At 37.3% G+C, this 19647-nt stretch overlaps 1 protein-coding gene across 1 annotated transcript in view; it reads left to right on the forward strand.

Moving 5' to 3' along the window:
- Window positions 1-16752: 16752 nt before the first annotated feature.
- Window positions 16753-19647, forward strand: part of npffr2a (neuropeptide FF receptor 2a) — a 42081-nt gene continuing 39186 nt past the window's right edge. The window contains exons 1-2 of the mRNA XM_082170036.1: window positions 16753-17285; window positions 18188-18525. Of these exons, the coding sequence (XP_082026162.1) occupies window positions 18195-18525 (331 nt within the window). The 5' untranslated portion in view covers window positions 16753-17285; window positions 18188-18194. The remainder of the gene's footprint in view (window positions 17286-18187; window positions 18526-19647) is intronic.

The raw sequence follows: 19647 nt of genomic DNA on the forward strand, positions 1-19647 counted from the left end.
GCGGACTTTGACACATGATGTTACATGACAAGGTGACTTGGTTCAGCACACTCGCAATAGCAGCCGCAACAGAAAGTCATTAAAAGATGCAAAAAAGAAAAAGAAAAAAAGTGCTGCGTTAATTGCGTTTTTTTTTTGTTTTTTTTGGCGTTAAAGCTCCAATATGTAACAATTTTGTAATAAAATTTCCAAAAATAACTTGCACAGTGTGATATATTTCCTCCAGTTGTGTACTTACAATATCTCAAAAGTCTCCAAAGATTTTTTAATTCAGAGAAATTCCGATTTTAAATAACTGGCCGTCCCGGAAAAGAAATGTCGCCTCTCAGTGACGCAATGTCCGCTTTTTTCCGGTGTGGACCATGTGATATTCATCACATGGTCAAATGCGGAAGTGGTGGTTATGGGTCCGAAATTAAAGGAGAACTCCGGTGATTTTTTAAGTTAATCTTGATCGTTTTACCTTTGTGAGTACTGTCTATAGAAAAAAAAAAACGAACCGGATCGGTGCTTGCAACGCGGAGCTGTTACAGTTAATGCCCAGAGCTCCCATTCAGCTAAAACGGCAGTTTTGGGGGCATAAACCTAAAGAGTGTCTTTGTGCCTCTTAACAGACACAAAATGCAATTAAAATGTCTGTCCAACATGAACAGGGCCCTTACATGACAACAAGATGCGTTTAGCAACTTAGCCATTGTTTAAACTCACCTAAATAGTGTTTTAGACGGCTAGCTGTAGTCTCGCGCTGAAGTCCCGTGGGAACTCAGTTGTAGCCGGAAAAAGTGCACGTGATTTTTTTTTTTTTTTAAACCACTTCAGCGGAAATCCCGCCCTGCAGCTGATTCTAAGGTTTTCATTGGTCATGTCAATCGTCACTGTAACCTAAACCAATTAAATCAGCTGCAGGGCGGGATTTCCGCTGAAGTGGTTTGGGGGGAAAAAAATCGCGCACATAGTGCAGGTGGGAGGAGCGTCGTGTTCCGGCTACTACTGTTCATGTTGGACAGACATTTTAATTGCATTTTGTGTCTGTTAAGAGCAGTGTTGCCAACTTAGCGCCTTTGTCGCTATTTTTAGCGACTTTTCAGACCCCGTTGGCGACATTTTTTCAAAAAAGCGACTAGCGACAAATCTAGCTACTTTTTGGACAAACCTCAGTAACCTCCAAATGTTGCCAGCACAGCCCTGCGAGCGCGAGGTTTGCGTTCTCCTTGCCGTCACACACCTCTCTCTGCGTCTACCCTGTTCAGTGAATGGCTGAGAGAGGAGCAGCAGCACGGCAGACGTGAATGAGCAGTGTTGTTTCCACGGACTTATCACTTATCTTTTGTTTTATATTTAAAGAATTTAGTTTGACCATTTTATTTTATTACTTATGCTTATCACTTGTAATACTCACTATCACAGTGCTTTAGTTCACCCAGTTCCCGAACTCTCTCAATTCAGATAATTTTACACATATAAAAAATAGTCATTCAATAGCTACTCGTTCTATTGTCTGACAAAAAAATATAGTACATGAGAACAGCTTTATTGGACATTCGGCTATATTATATTATATTTCAGTATGTTATATTAAAATACAGTATGTGAGCATGATTTTAACGAGAAAAAACATTAGGCAGGCAGAACCCAAGTACGCCACGATGACGTCATGAATATGCTAATTGACGTATGACGTCATTTAGCGACTTTTAGGGGAGGCGTTAGCTACTTTCCTTTGAAAATAGTTGGCAACACTGGTTAAGAGGCACAAAGACACTCTTTAGGTTTATGCCCCCAAAACTGCCGTTTTAGCTGAATGGGAGCTCTGGGCATTAACTGTAACAGCTCCGTGTTGCAAGCACCGATCCGGTTCGTTTTTTTTTCTATAGACATGTAGTCACAAAGGTAAACGATCAAGATTAACTTAAAAATTCACCGGAGTTCTCCTTTAACACCCGCCAAGCGCCAAATGCGTGTAGATTTTCTGTTTGGCGAGTAAATCTCAAAAGGCTATCCACCACACTGGCGGGTGAATGTTCTTACCAAAAATGAAATTTTCAGCGCACACGCGCTCTTCTGCCTCTAAGAACGAGCACACACAGAGAGAGAGAGCCCCGGTCGCGCGCGCGCACTCACTCACTATTCAGAGCGGCCAAGCTTCCCCGTACTTTTTGACAAGTGACCTTGACAGGGCGGCCAGAGCTTCTTTGCAGCTCAAGTCGGCGGCGGTGTGTACGTACAGTTAACGCTCTATCTGTTGACGGCGCTGAGGGAAAAGCTCCCGCCACTGGAAGAAGCTGTCGCCACCCATTTGTGTCCTGCGCACCCATCAAAGCCGTGCAGAACGTCTTCAGCACTCGCGGATCGTGCATACTCCGCCGCTGGCCAGGCTGCTTCTGCTTTACACACCATGGTCGTTATTTTCTCGAGAAAAGGAGTTTTTTCATAGCGTTTGCAACGCAATACTCGTTCCCTTATCTCTCAGGGAACCGAGGTTAAAGTAACCCGAGTAGCTCTGCCTTCCCTTCCACATGATCGAGTCAGGTAACAAACATGACAAAAAATGTTTTTTTATTTCACCTCAATGATAATATTTCATATATTTCTCACATTTTGATCAATATATATATATATATATATATATATATATATATATAGAGAGAGAGAGAGAGAGAGAGAGAGAGAGAGATATTTTTTTTATTATATGATTAAAATTTTGACAATTTGAAACAACAAAACGAAAGCGTCCATATTCGGATACACGCAGACTGTGTGACAAACGGAGGGATAAAACCCGGATAAATATCCACCAGGCGTTTTCGAGATGGAGAGAGCTGCGCGACAATCTTGGACTTGACAGAGACTCTGCTCTCGCGAGTGTATTGATAGACAGGTAAGCAAATATATATTTTTTTTATTGTACAAGTAACGTAATAGTTACAGTAAAGATGATTTTAATAGATATGAATTAGGCTACACCACATGCCTGTAATAATATAGCATAACATTTCACGTTCCTTGCAGTTCATTAATTATGATGACATAAAATAATACGATCAGACATACAGTAATACAAAAACGAATAAATTACCTCATCCGTGATCATGATTAATTAATTCCGTTTAGATACATCACTAGATGGTGAAAACGCATTAAAAACGACATCTCCCATCGTCACCTCCTTCATAGCGTCATCAAGCTTCGCCTTTGTTATTGTTGGAAACTGCGCCCTCTTGTGGTGAAAAAATATTACATATTGGAGCTTTAAACATCTCAAATTAATCGCAAAGATTAACGCGTTAATTCCCCCAGCCCTACTATATATATATAAAAATCCACATCTATAGTTTATACCTTTTCTCCTATTTTCTATTAATTTTAGTATTAATAAAATTAATAATACAGTATTATATTAATACTGAGCATACGTTCTGAGGCCCACACAGAAGAAAATGATTAGTTGAATAAAGTCATTATTTTTGTTTTGTTTTTAACACAAAAAGTATTCTCATCGCTTGATAAACTTATGGTTGAGCCACTGTAGTCACTTGGACTATTTTAAACATTGTCTTTACTAACTTTCTGGGCCAGCAATTTTCAATAACAAGAACAACATGAGGGTGAGTAATTACTGACATAATTTTAATTTTTGCGTGAACTAACCCTTTAACGCATTATAGTCCTTTACGTCTATTGCAATCTCAAAATTGACTGCTGGCGGTAGATCCTTTTCCTATTTAGCACTTAAACTTTGGAACAGTCTTCCTAACATTGTCCGGGAAGCAGACACACTCTGTCAGTTTAAATCTAGACTAAAAACACATCTCTGTAACCTAGCATACACACATTATCAACTGCTATAATTTAATGTTAGGCTGCATAAACTAGGTCAGCCAGAACCAGAAACACTTCCCATAACATCTGATGTACTCGTTACGTCATAAGAAGAATGTAGTCTACGCTAATATTAGTCTCTGTTTATCCAGAGTTTTACCGTAGTCCGCCGGATCCAGGCAGTATCCAGATCTGATGAAGGAACTCCGCCTGGACACGACGACAATGCAGTCCTGAAGTGTCAACTATTCTCTCCTCTGTGAAGGCCTCCTTCCCTTTACCTCTGTACAGAAAAAACGTTATTAAAATGATTCCAGTTCACATGAATATCCGGAAGCGACTAAAAATTCTGTATTACGCAGGCCAGACAAGACATTTGGTGAGGTCAATTTGTAAAGAAAGACTATGCGCCTGCGCACATATATATATTAAAACACGCATACCTATAGAATAAACACATAATATGTATGTGAACGCAGATTCACATTTTTGAAGTTTACACAGAGATGATTTTCTACATTTTTCTAAACTTCCACCTTGGAACGCATTTCAAAGTTTGCGTTTTCGAGCCACCAAACACTGTTGTCATGCAAATGAACGACCAGAACACACAAAAAGTTTTCTGTTTTCAGTTAAAACGATATTGTGTAAGCGGCCCCTAAGTTAATAACTAACGTTAATGATCTTTGCAACGGAAGTGAATCAATAATTAATTCCAGGTCTTTAAACAGACTAATATGATTTTGGTCGTTGATTAGTGTATTAAAATGATAATGATAGCAATTATCAAAAAGCAAATTTTTTAAATGTCATATACTTTTTAACACACTTTATTCTGACCAAAATCATATTAGTCTGTTTAAAGACCTGGAACTAATTGACATTTTAAAAAAAAATTGTAAATTTGATTAAATTGTTAAAACTAAATGGTAAATGTGAGTAAAAGTTTGAGAGATAGAAGACTGTTAGGGGTTATGGAGTATAGCAAGCTTAGCTATTAGCTAAACAGCACATGGCTGTTATATGTAATTGTTCAGTCAGTGTTGCATTACTTTTATGCCATTTAGGTGTTCTATTTTAGGATTTCTTAGTGAATAAATACATTTACAATGTTAGATTTTTGGTTGCAGAGAGGGTGAAAGAGAGAGAAGACAAAATAACTAACCTTTTGTCGGCCAGCCGAGGTAAAGAGGGAACAATCAAAATGGATTGACTGCATTTGGTCGTCACATGCTGATGACATCAGAGGCTTATGATTGATTGATTAAATGTTGATCCAGGATCAACAAAGGATGTTGATCCAGGAACACATCTTACTTGGCAAAATCACGTTGACCGTATGGGGTGATGAGGCAGATGGTGCACTCAGGCAAGGATAGCCACCATGTCCCTTTCCCATCCATGATCAGATTCCAGTCTGACTGCAGCAATGAGAGACATAATGGACAGAAAAGACAGGCGAAGGTGGTCAACTATTTCATCAGAATAAAGCCGCAGAATTGGATCAACTGTGTTTAGATGGCAGTAGGATGTGGGGTCACTGCCTGTAAATATGCAATTGTTAGAGCAATAAGATTGAATAAAGCTTTGTTTCATGAGTTGTTGACTTGTATGCATTTATTCATTGTGATAGTTACTTTTTTTTCAATATTTTACTCATTTATTCATGTTTCTTATTGTTGTCAGTAAATAAAATAAAATAAATTTAATTCATTCATTCATTAAATCATTGCTTAACTGAAAATGTCTGTATTCACCTTGGCTGCATTTGTATAGTGTTTTCATGCATATCTAAATCATATGACAAAACAAATTACATTTAGCTTGTTTTACTGAAATATACATTTTCATAATTAAGTATTGGTCAACATTAAGTGTTGGGGTGGGCTAGCAATGCAATTCATTCTGAGGTAATCTTCATTTTTAAGGAGTGATGCTTACATAACTATTGACCTTTAATATTCTCCTCAGTTGCAATTAAATGTATCTGATGTTCATGGGAATCTATTTAGTAGTTTTCAGGAATCTAATCAACAGACGTGAGTTTGGACGTGTGTATATTAATAGTGCGTCTGAATATTCCTACTTTCCTACTATATATAGTAGGAGAAAACAGTACGTGAAAGGAGTAGTATGTCCGAAACCTCAGTACTCATGAAAGAGTAGGTGCAGTTCCCGGATGGCTTACAGCTTCTGCCCAGATTCTGAAGAGTTTTCTATCCGAGGAGGCCACGGGAGAGGATTAGGGATCGACCGATATGCATTTTTCAGGGCCGATGCCGATACCGATTATTACAGATCAAGTAGCCCGATAACCGATATTTTTGAACCGAAATTTTGTTTCACTCACTTGTTGTGACACTGTGAAACTGAATGATTTGTAAATTACGCATGGCGGGCCACATGTTATGTATTGTGTAGCTTATTTTTAACGAGCTGTTTAAAATGAATCCCCGGGCTGTAGCTATTTAGTCAGCTGCAAATATGGCTTGACCCCCAAAAAATTCTAACAAAAGGTTTCTCAGTGGTTTACAGTAGTATCAGATATGTACTTAAAAACATACTAAAAGTTTACCAAAGTTTGACTCCAAGAAAGGCCCCATTTTCAAAATGGCGGCCGTCAGGACCCTTAAAATGACCATTAATCCTTTGTATTCCTCCTAGACCAGGAATACTGGTGCCTGATACATGTTTGGGCCATGTAATATTCTAATTAACATATTTGCATGATAGATAAGTGATTACAAGTACAATTATATATTAAAGCAATTGGTTACAAGTATATTTTTCTCCTATGGAAGTCAATGGGGACCAGCTACTGTTTGTATAGCCACATTCTTCAAAATATTAATATTAGAAAAATATTAGAAAATATTAGAAGGAAATTAATACAGGCTTGGAACAACATTATAGTGCGTAAATAATGAGATCATTTTTATTTTGGGGTGAACTATCCCTTTAAGGACAAACGGCTGCGTGTTTACTATTACTACTGTCTCTTTAAGAGCTGCGCTCGACGCGTCTTTTATACACGCATTTGACAAGCAGATTTTCTCTCAATTTTCTCAAGTTTGCTTTCACTTTAGACATCACCGACTTTGTTTATGTAAACCTTGTGTGTATTTGACAGTATTAGCACAATAAGACTCGAAAGATAACTTAGACCAGTATGCAGGCGCTGGTAGACAGGCTTTTAGTGCATGTGAGCTTCGCATGTATGCGCTGAGAAACGCACACGTTAGAACAGCGCATCAGCACGCGAATTAAATGTTTAAAGTCCCTGTAAAGTCAAAATTAAGTATGTGTTCTGAGTTTGTCACACCACAGAAAAATGTGTTATTAGCCACCCAGCCAAATTTGAATGATAAAAAAAGCCGGAAAGTACATAAAATAAGCTATCAAAATCTTGAAAAAATTAACAGTAGTCTCTGCTCTCAAACGCTGGGGGCGGGTCCGCTGGCTGCGCTGAAACCACGCCAACTCGCGGGAAAGCTGTCATCGCCTCACCGCTACAGCCGGAATGGATGCTCCTAGCAGCTTAATTAGTTTTACAAAGCCATACATGTTCAAGCCTGGACTACCTTATATAATTATAACATAAGCAAGCACACAAGGCAACTTACACTCATGTGGGCACGCACTGCCGACGATGGGACCAGTTGTCGGCGCGACGGGAGGATGAAGGCCGAGGGAGATTGTCGGTTCGGCCCCATTCACCAGTAACAGCGGATTATCAGTGAATCCCAGATGTCTCCGACGAAAGTTTATAAAACTATACCGTGTAAAATTATCACTACAGAGGCGGGTTTTGGCGGTGATCCTCAGCTCTCCATCAAGGTGGCTCTTCACAAAATTAATCCACCTCTTGTTGATGTGATCGTTTTTCGGAAGTTTAAATAAGGACACCGATCTGTTTTGTACATGATCGCATCCAGGTAGTGCGCATTTCCGTGACGAAGGCATAGCTAGCTAGCAAACTGTAGGCTGTAGTCACTAATAGTAATGAGTAACAGTAACTCGCGATCGGCAAACTGATGTGAATGTGCTCTATATATTTTTAGCAGTGGGGCCAGCGTCAGGGGCTCCAGTGCGTCATCAAGTAGGGGCGTGTCCAGGAGCTCAGGGACTAAAGTGCGTCATCGAGCCCCCGTTTTAGCCCCGCCCAAAAAATCCGGAACACAGCAATGGTGAAAAACTGTTAAAGGTCTAACTCCACAATTCAGTACTTCACAGTTCACAGTCTTTGTAATGTGTTTTAACAATACATTTCTAACATTTCTAATATGTTTAGAATTTTTTTTTAGAATTGCCTTTACAGGGACTTTAACCGACAAGGCATTAAAGCACATGCAAATTATGAACTTTTGTGAACTGTAGTGTCCCGTTCCGCTGCGTTAACATTTGATCTGAATATACGTCGCGTTGTTCAGTATGTTGGGACAGAGGCGCCAGAACAGCAACTGAGAATGCGCGATACTACGATATTTCTTCAAAAGCAGATCGTGGAGACATTTTAATCGTCCACGATAAAAAATCGTCATATCGCACACCCCTACGGTGCATATGCCTGTCGAGGGTGCGCGACCACGAGCCCCCCTGGCGATTTACATGGGACACCACTGCCATGTTGGCCGTCCTGACAATGACATGAGTCCATCAGGGCAAGGAGAAATTGATCCAGGGCCAGAGAGACAGCTTGCAACTTGAGGTAATTTATGTGCCATGAGAGAAGCTCGCCTGTCCAAACATCGTACGCTGGTCTGCCCTCGAAGACCGCACCCCAACAAGTCAAAGAGGCGTCCGTCGTGACAACCTGCCAACGGCAAACTACACCCATCTTGACCCCCTGAAGTAAAAAGGGGGAGTCTTTCCACCTCCAAAGAGCGTGAAGGCAACTGCGCGACACTCTCAGCAGGCGGAAGGCAGACCAAGAAGGGCGGATGCCCCTGAGTTTCATCCAGCACAGGAATGGTCTCATATGAGGGAGACCCAAGGGAAGCACAGGAGAGGCTGCTGCCATGAGCCCCAGAAGCCTGCGACATATGCCCACCGCTACATGATGGCCGAGCCTGAAATGGGCCAAGCACGCACGGAGACTGGAAACTCGAGCAGGGGCCAGACGGGCCTGCATCGAGAGAGAATCGAGTTGGACACCCAGGAAAGTGGTCTGCTGAGAAGGAGTTAAGACATTCTTGAGCATTCAACCTGAGACCAAGAGACCGGAGGTGGGGGAGAATGACGTCCCTGTGACGAAACACCAACTCTCTGGAATGAGCCAGAATGAGCTAGTCGTCTAGATAATTTAGTACACGGATGCCCTGGAGCCTCAAGGGGGCCAGAGCTGCATCCATGCACTTGGAGAATGTCCGCGGAGCCAAAGCTGGACCAAATGGAAGGACCCGATTCTGATACGCCTTTCCCCCAAAGGCGTATCTAACCTGAGGTTTAGTATAATGCCACCTTTATACTCAAAAACATCTATAGAGGATGTATTACATATGTATTACCTTATTCAAATTGAAATGAGTGACCATTTTAGAGGGTTCACACACAGGCCTCTGTTCGGGCTAATTCAGAGTTGTTTATGATCAAAGTTATACAACTCCAATTTAAGTTACTTTTGGGTGCAATAACTTTTACATTGAATGGCAAGTCTGTGTTTTAGCAAAAAAAGGGTATGTGTCCAAAAACACGTACTGAGTAGGAGTTACATGACATAGGCTAAATCGTTTACATCTCTGGTTCACCCCAAACAAAGATAAAACCTTACAGTTATCTCACAAAATCATGTATTCCATAAGTATGTAATCATGTCAGTGCAATTTAGATAAGTCCAATGGATTCATAGACCCAGAAAACATGGGGTTAGACACCAAGATTACTTGGCTAGGTCAAATAATGAAGGAGTTAGGATATTTTAAGGGCTTCCTGCCCATCTTGGACGCCATCTTGAAAATTACACCTTTCTAGTGGTCAAACTTTTAGTATGTTATTAAGGACACCTAATACCACAAAAATCAGCTGAGAAACCTTTTGTTAGAATTTTTTTAGGGTTAGGTGTTTTTTTTTCCATATATGCAGCCGCCTAATTGGCCCTGCAGGACAAACTTCGGACACCTGTCCGAGAGTGTCCAAGTCCTGCGGAAATGGCCGTTATAACATTTTAAAATATAATAAGTCAATTCATCTATTTTGTCACACAGGGTTGATCATAATGAGATTTCCAGTTATTCGACTGTATGCCAAAATCATGTTGAGTCAAGTAAATAAAGTTTGATTGTATTATGTTTTCAATTATTTTTTATAGAAGGTATAATGAATGCAGGATGAATCTGAGGTAGTATCAGCTATCAGAAGGACATATTATCCATGTACACAATAATTACATGTAAAACTTATCTTCACCACCCTAGTTTTTTTTTGGCAGGCAGAATGATTTTCTAATTTCATGCAACTGTTAAACTCTGCTTTTAATTCAGCTTACACCACCTGACTGAAAGGGGCTTGCAAGCTCTTAAAATTCCAATTTAAACCATGTCTGTCTTCTCACAAGGAACTAGAAAATTAATCATTTTTTGATAGGCTACACATAATTGTTCAATGCACAGTGTGAAGAACATGAATTCACAGCTTGTGTAGGCTATGTATAATGTAAATATAAAACATCAATGGACATATGCCTTATACTGACACGAGCAGAATTCAAAGGACTGCTGAGGAAACTAACAAAGCAGTTGTGAGTCATGTTGATTTCTTATTGAACATAGCGAAAAGCTTTTACAAAAAAAGAGAAGAGAAGAAAAACCATTCCACTCATTGCCTGCACACCGCTCTCCAAAGTATCTTTGTTCATATCACTTGCATTCTGTGTCTGCTCATTGTTGTCAATGTTAACTTAACTTAATGTTAACTGTATTGTTAACAATACATGTAATTTTGCCAAAGAAGACCTTTTTACTTTAAATAGCTAAATGTTAATTTAAAAGCAGCCTAGTTCACTGTATTATGTTATGATATCATCACGCTTAACAATTTGAATTTGAAATGTGAAGATCGGGTGCGGATATCTAAATCAGAGAACATCATAGGTGCAGGTGGATAATTTTTTAAGCGGATTCAGGTGATGTTTCAGCTGATCCGCGCATCTCTAGTTGGGACGCAGATGTAGGCTACATTTATTTTGATCAACAAAAACTAAAAAATGTACCTCCTACCTCCACACAAGGGTAAAATTTAAATATTTTATTTAATTATATAAATATTTAACCCTTTCATGCATGAATTATGATACCCTCAGTCAGGATTTTTTTCCTATGTGTTTTTATTGCTCTTAGGGCATGAAAAACAAGAATTGATTTTTATTTTATTTTTTTACAAATTTTTCAAAGAGATCTTCAGATGTCCACTTGAGTGGATAGCATGCGGTTGGTTTAAACTGAAGATATACTGTATTAAATATAAGACAATAATCAAACAGATAAAGTATGTGAATTTAACAAACTAATCAATGCAATTATATCAAATAATGTGAAAACTATAAAATATATACAAAAAATATAAATGCAAAATATTGCAATGGCTTCATACAACTTCATACAAGTTGCACTTTGCGTATCTTTGATATCAGAACATGAGGACGTGATTCCATCAGAATTTTCTACAGCCTGTCAAGGTACAACTGTGGAAACCACTCAGATGCTCCCTCCAGTGCACCAGAGTATGGAGATTTACCCTTATTAGCTGATAATTCTGATTATGTTCAAGATGGACATGCACATTTCTATCATAGCCCTCCTCTGAGAAAACCTAGCGATACGTTTTTTCAATCTCATCTGAAATGATCAGTGTTGGGGGTAACGCATTACAAGTAACATGCATAACGCATTCAGATTACTTTTTTGATGTTACAAGTAAAGTAATGTGTTACAAGTAACATGCATTACCTAATCAGATTACTTTTTGATCTAACAAGTAATTAACTACAAGTAATATGCATTACCTAATCAGATTACTTTTTGATGTAACGAGTAAAGAAACGCATTACAAGTAACATGCATTACCTAATCAGATTACTTTTTGATGTAACGAGTAAAGAAACGCATTACAAGTAACATGCATTACGTAATCAGATTACTTTTTGATGTTATGAGTAAAAAAACACATTACAATAACGCACATTACATAATCAGATTACTTTTTGATGTTATGAGAAAGGAAACGCATTACAAGTAACATGCATTATGTAATCAGATTACTTTTTGATGTTATGAGTAAAAAATGCATTACAATAACATGCATTATAAAATCAGATTACTTTTTGATCTAACAAGTAAAGTAATGCATTACAAGTGTCATACATTATGTAATCACATGACTTTTTTCGGTGTCAATGAAAATTACATTCTAATAATACAAATACATTTATTTACAGTAGAAAAAGTCAATGCATATTAAGTTTTTAAGTTTTAAATTTCAAAAACAATATTCACATTATAATTATGAATTGTATCTGAAATATAGCCATTGCATGCATGACGTCCACTACAGTGGACATGTGATTAATCAGAGTTTTCTCTCAATCTAAAATCAAAACTTGGAAAATTTTACTGTGATATGACTCATTAGATATTGCTTTATGCTGCAATATTTTTTTTACCTACAAGAGTCTCCTAGGATAGAAGGAATGGGTGGATATTCTGGAGCAACTTGGCATGTCTGACTGACCCTTGGCCATCTTGGTTTGGATGGGGAAAAAATCGAAACACAAAGGCTTGCCACTTGATTGCAATTTATAGGATGATGCACCAGGGTCCAATGAAGAGATTGATGTGCAACTTTGCCATAAAAACCCGTGCAAATTCAAGAAAATGCTTTTTTAATAGCTGTCCACTGTAGTGACCACTATATAACATTTAAATCTTATTAAGGTTATTTGTTACTCCTTTAATATTTAACAGGCTACATATTAATAATACTGTCATGATCACCAGCTATAGTGCCCTTGAAAGCCACCAGGGGGCACTCCACCTCGGACTATTGTCTTTATTGCCATTCCATCCCCCATAATCCGCTGCAGTTTCATCATCACTGATTGTCTACAGCTGTTACTCATTAGCTCTGTCTCACAAGGACCTAGAAAATTAATAATTTATGATACACACACTTGTTCAATGCACAACGTGTTTTATATTGAACATGAATGGACAGCTTATAATGTAAATATAAAACATCAATGGACATATGCCTTATTACAAAATACTGGAATATTTTGAAATATTCAAAGCAGAATTCAAAGGACTGCTGGGGAAACTAACAAAGCAGTTGTGAGTCATGTTGATGCATTTCTTATTGAACATAGCAAAAGGCTTTTACAAAAAAAGAGAAGATACATTCATTTTCTCATTGTGTATAGAATCCCCAAGAGAGTCATCCTTTGAAGGTAGTTTAGTTATCCTACAGTGCACTCAAAGAACTTCAGTATGTATTTGTGACTCAAACCTTTGCCTAAGAACCCCAGTGGTCCCCAAGTATCTTTCCATGTCTACATTGTACATAGTAGCTGCATTTTTATTTTATTTTTGGCATCATTTTGTAACACTGTGACAAACTGTCAAACAATCAGCAGCCTCGAACGGAGCACCACACGCATTCATCATTTATTAGAGAAAACAATGAACATGCTTGCAATTTTGTATTGTTCAACTTTTCACAAAACATGAAGTCTATCACAGTTACATGAAGGCTTTTAAATCTCTGTTCGTGGCTTCATTTCACACTCTGTTAAATTGTGTTATTCTAACCTCTTTTGAGATGCATGACCATACACAGCACTGCATCAGAAAAGATTAGCTGACTCTTTGCAGAACCTAAACTATGCTTATCTCTCCTATTTCAAAACAAAATGGTCCAGTTTTTTATGACATGTAGATTTACTACAGCACACCTGCCTGTTATATAAGCCTTCATTAGGCCACAGAAGAAAATGGCAATAAAAATGGGCCCCTTCGCCCCTACTGCACAAGCCTTTAAATGTTTCACCATCCCACTGACACTGTCCCATTGGTACAGAGCACATAAAATCAAACAGAATCTTCATTAAACAATATACCCGAAGCCCTGAATAAAACACTGGTTTTTATCACATTATCATATTAGTGCAGTGAGGCAAACATTGGTATATCCATTTGGGATTGACTTTGAATATGCACCTCCTGAACTTTCATTTGCAACCAGATAAATCATAAATCTTAGAAACAATATAGAGAATGAGATTTATGCTGTATATACTCACACACTTGCTCACTTTTAGATTATTTGGTATGAATTATATATTTGGTACAAAAATACCATAGTTATGTGGACATGTTAACATAGCTAAACCATTTATTTATTTGTTTAGACAAATTAACAAATAAATTCTATGACACATTAGGCTAAAATGAGAAGAGAAGAGTTAATACTAGTTTTCTCATTAGTTTGTTTTAGGCAATTAAATTAACTAAATAAATCTAAAATGAAAGAAATAATGTTCAGACATAATAATCATAACTGATGTCTCTCTCTTCTTTGGAAGCCCATTTTCAGCTAATTTCACTGCACTGACAGACACTTCAGACTTCCTTACACTTAAGAGTTCCTTACAGACTGTGAATGATGTACACTTCTGCTTAATATTTATATCTTTAGCACATTCTATCCCTCTATTCAGTAATAACTATATGTTTCCACTTTATTTAGATAACTAAACTTTTTTAACAGTTCACTTTAGACATTCTACTGTAAGTAACTTTGCAACGACATGTCAACTAACTCTCATTAGGCTGTGGTTAGGTGTTAGGATTCGGGTTAGTAGAATAACTTGACTTGTAGTTGCCAAGTTACTTATAGTCAGTAGAATGTCTGTTGGGGGAACATCACAATAAAGTGTTATCAGATATTAAGCAGACAGTCTACTAATACTCTAATGAGAGTTAGTTGACATGTAGTTGCAAAGTTACTTATAGGTTAGTAGAATGTCTAAAGTGGACTATCAAAATAAAGTCTTACCATAACTATTATTGTGAATAATATTTTATGGAATGTATCAGTATTTATTGTAAATAATATAGGGTATTCATGGGTTTCATCAGGTCCCTTTCCACAGATGTATAAAATCAAGCACCTAGATTATGAATGCAGACTGCATTGTGCTTGATTAATACACATGTGGAAAGGGACCTGATGAATTCCTGCATGTCATTATTTTTTTTAAATTCATTTGCCCTCATAATATTTAATCTAAACAACTGCCTCCCTCTTGCAACGACATCTCTTCTCTTCTGATTACATGGGTAATTATATAATTGCAGTTACATTTGGTGTCCAGTAATTTTTTTTCTGCCATTTTCAAATGGTTATATTTGTAATTATTTTTATAATTTGTTACTAATTGTCATGGATCACAAGATTTACAGGCCATAACAATATAATATTTTCTGTAAAAAGTATCTTATATAGCTGAAAATCATGATTTCTTAACATTTCTTGGCAGTTTATTTTTTCCTTCATGTATCATTGTGTAATCAAAATATCTTATTTTACTTTTGGTAATTATTTCATTTATTTTATTTATAAAAGCCCTAAATAGTCATTTTCCTAATTATACAACATTAAAATGTTTAAAAATAAATTTCATCTTATAAAAATGTGTGCATAAATCTTACGTCAATTCTATTACTGTACCATACTTTGAATTTAAATTGGTATCTCCCACAACTAAGATACAGGAAATGATGTCATTACCTCACTGATAAGATCTGAAGCACTGAAAGGTATGTGTGCTCTCTCTGAGAAAATATTTGAATCTAAAAAGTTCTTGCATCAAGAGTTATTTTGTAAAACGTCAAAACTGTTACCACAATATTAAGGAAAACAGAACGTATCACTGATCACAACATGGGTTGTTTAAAAGTCTTTTAATCATGATTTCATTAGTGCCACACTGCCATGTGCTCTTAGCATAGACAGTAAAAGAAAGGCTCTTAGCATTTATGCTAGCAAGTGGAGTTTTTGGCTAAAAGTTTAACATTGTCAATTCTGTTACCTTGATTACTCTGTTGCCATTGCTTAATTTGTCTGTTGACAAACAATACTAGAAAGAAATCAGTTTTTTCATTAAAAGAGAAAAAAGAAATAACGTTTTTAGCAAGCAATGAATAATTAAAATTGAATATGTTTTCAATAAGATACTGGAAAGAATTTCTGATAGTGAACAGTTTTTTTTCCTTAACTTTTTTGAAATGCAAAATGTATCTCCAATTATAGAATCACTCACATGTTTTTCAGTGTGAGGGAGGGACAACCTGTCACTTGTCACATGAGATCACAGCAAAGCAAACCACAATGGTCCAACGATCCAGTTAAACAAATAATAATATCCTTTTCACTTGGATATATAGCGAAGAAAAGACCATCGCAACTTCTTTCATGCAGACTTTAAAACAATTAGTTCATCCCAAAAGTGAAAACTCACCTCACCTAAAACACAAAATCAGATGTTAGACAGAAAGACAGTTACCATTCACTTTCATTATCTGGAAACAGATCCAGTGAAAGTGAATGGAGACTGAATCTGTCTGTCCCCAACTTTCTACTAAGCATCTTATTTTGTGACCCTCGGAATAAAGAAATTCATGCAGGTTTGGCACAACATAAGGGTGAGTAAATAATAACAGAATTTACATTTTTGGGAAATTATACCTTTAAGGAACCAGTGGGAATGGGTGCCCTGTTCACAAACACTAGTGAATGGTGCCCCCTATTGCTGATACACATTGCTATGCCAATATAAATACGATCCCAGAACGGTGATAACATGATTATATAGAACCTTAAAAAGCACTAATACAATTGTAAATTAAATTGAAATCAATTGCGCCAAATACCGCGGCTTGATTAAATAAAGCAAGAATCTCAGCTTCAATGCAAAAAAGGTCACAGTGCAAAATAAATAATAAAAACACTTTGTGCTTAACTGTTTACCTTTTTGATGTTTTGTGTGTCCTGTAGTCCGAAGCTGAAACTATCACACTGGATGCAAGTAGAGCCCAGAGCACAATTCAATACCGTGTCCATCACCATGCGCGCTGTGACGCTTAAAAGCGCATCATCACTCCGCCAGTCTCTCTCTTCCCTTCTCCATCGTGCTCGCGCATTGTTCACTGACAGTCCGCTGAAGATTGTGGAACTGACACCGGCAGCTTTGCTTCGCTTGGAAAACTTGCTGAAACTACGAATTATGGCACGCAATATGTCGGAGTTCTCTTTAAGAGGAAATGAAATTCATTCGTAAACAATTATTCAGGTGTTACTCGTTATAAAAATCTTTCAAAAGACTCTTATGTCTCTCCTTGGAGGACCAGGCGAACGAGGTGTTCGTTTTTACCTGGAAACAGGTAGTACTTTGGGGAAACTGGGTATATAAAAAGGTAAGAAAGACTGATATTGCCTGGTTGGCTACAAGAAGCACTCTGTCTGTATGTTTTTATTATTATTTGTTAATATATTTAAAAATGTTAATGACACATTGTGTGATGTTTTTGTGGTAAAAATGAGATAATATCAGTAGGGATATGCATATAATTAATAGACTAGCTCTAATTGCTACTCTGCATTTTAGTACTTACAAGTAGCTGAAGCCCATTACTGTATAAGTACTCTCAATGTAATTTTCTGGTAGATAAAACGGCCTATTATTAGCACTTTAAAGGTATGTTTATCTGTATTCTGTTCGATTTAATTTATCCTCTATGAGATGTATGATGATTATTTAATTGAGAAAATAAAATAAATAGAAACTTTACTTCAGTTGCATGCCATATAAAAACAATGTGAGTGTCAGGCAGAATTGACCCATGATTATTTGATCCAGACTGTATTTCACAACTAGATGATCTCTGACTCTGTTAATTGTGTGCTTCACAAATTAACTCCCGATACAAATTAAGTAGCCAATAAAATATTTCAGATTACATATAACCAGGCTCAAAGTCATCTGAAGTGTTGATGTGTCTACATTCTTATCATTTTTGAGTGATTACAGAGACAAATGTGATTGCAGAGTGTAGATAACTGCAAGCCACTTTATGAAAAGTAGGTTAATGGTAGGGTGTTATTTGTCAATAATCAATAGCTTACAATATGCATAATTAATTATACAACTGGAGGTCGGAGAGATAAATAGATAAACAGATTTGTTCAGTAGCAACTGCATGCGAGAGAGGTTGAAAGCAAAAAAGGGAGACAGTACCAGAAAGACAAAGGCTTGATATTGTTTGAGGAGAACTGTGGGAATAAAGCCCATCTCTCAACTCTATTCTATTATCCTCAGATCTAAAATGAATGAAACACTGGACCTGAACTTTACCCTTGTGGATGATGGTAACTGGACTTTTCTCAATGGCTCTGGTGAATTCTTCTTACCTCAGAACAACATTACATATGTTGGATATTACCTGCATCAGCCATCAGTAGCAGCAGTCTTTATAGTGTCCTACCTTCTCATTTTCCTGGTCTGTATGGTCGGAAATGGAGTGGTGTGCTTCATTGTGTTGCGGAGCAAAAACATGCGCACTGTCACCAACCTTTTCATCCTCAACCTCGCCATCAGTGACCTTCTTGTTGGGATTTTCTGCATGCCCACAACTCTTCTTGACAACATTATTACAGGTCAGTGCAATGCCAGGAACCATATATGTAATTATTTGCATCTTCATTAAAGTCCCTTGTTCTAGCTAAGGTTGTAAATGCTTGAATATTCAACTGACATTTATGAATCTCCCTAGGGCTGTCGTGACCAGAAAAGTGACCATCTATTCTAGTAGTATTCTAGGCTTCAGTAAACACCGAGTTAATGTTGTGTGTGGTAGTAGAGGATGCTGTTCACCATTAGAATGACAGATTTAAGATAGGACCATGAATGACAAGCCGGACCACAATTTTCATAAAAATTTACATTTAGAAGTGCTGCTAGACTATAAAAAAGGTTTTTGGTGCCACCCATTAGTGATAGGGAGTCACCATCAGTTTCTGAAATATAGTCATATGTTCTTGCATTTGTATCGCATAACCATAGCCACAAGACAAAACTGCAACAAAAGATGCATGCTGACGAGGGAAGTGGACGAGGGAAGTTTATTTGGACAGACCCTCGACCCCTTGATTTTGACAGAGGGAGTGAGTCAACTCAACATGTACACTTCAGGCAGATCCTTAGATCACGATGCAACATGATTGTGATGTCACAGCAGATCACGCTTAATTTACTTCCACCCCACACAATTAGTGTATGATATTGCCGTTATTTTGACATTTAACCGCATTTAATGATTGTACCATTAAGTTGACTTCTTTTTTTTTTAAACACAGATATAGTTTATTGTATTATAATTTTTGTTTTTTATTTAATTGAATACAAATATATACATTTATTGATATTTAATATTTGTTTAGATTTCAATTTTTAACAGCCCAAACATACAAGCCTATAGAATGGTGCATAAAACAAATTCCTATAAAAAACAAAACAAAAACAAAAAACATAGCAGATAACAAGTGATCAAGGGCTTAGGCCGGGTGTTCCATTTTAACATGTCAACGCTTTCTGCCAGTAGTGGGCGCTCATGCAACAGAAGCAATGACATACTCTGAGTGAACGAGACGGAGGGAAGTACGGAGCCCCTAAAGGGACGTGGTGGTGGAAATATTTTTAGGTTGGGAGAATAATTTTTTTTCAAATCTTTTGCGTTCCCTCGCAAAACTTTTGCGTTCCCTCACAAAACTTTTGCGTTC

Source organism: Leuciscus leuciscus (assembly GCF_965113295.1).
Source record: "Leuciscus leuciscus genome assembly, chromosome: 5".
NCBI lineage: Eukaryota > Metazoa > Chordata > Actinopteri > Cypriniformes > Leuciscidae > Leuciscus > Leuciscus leuciscus.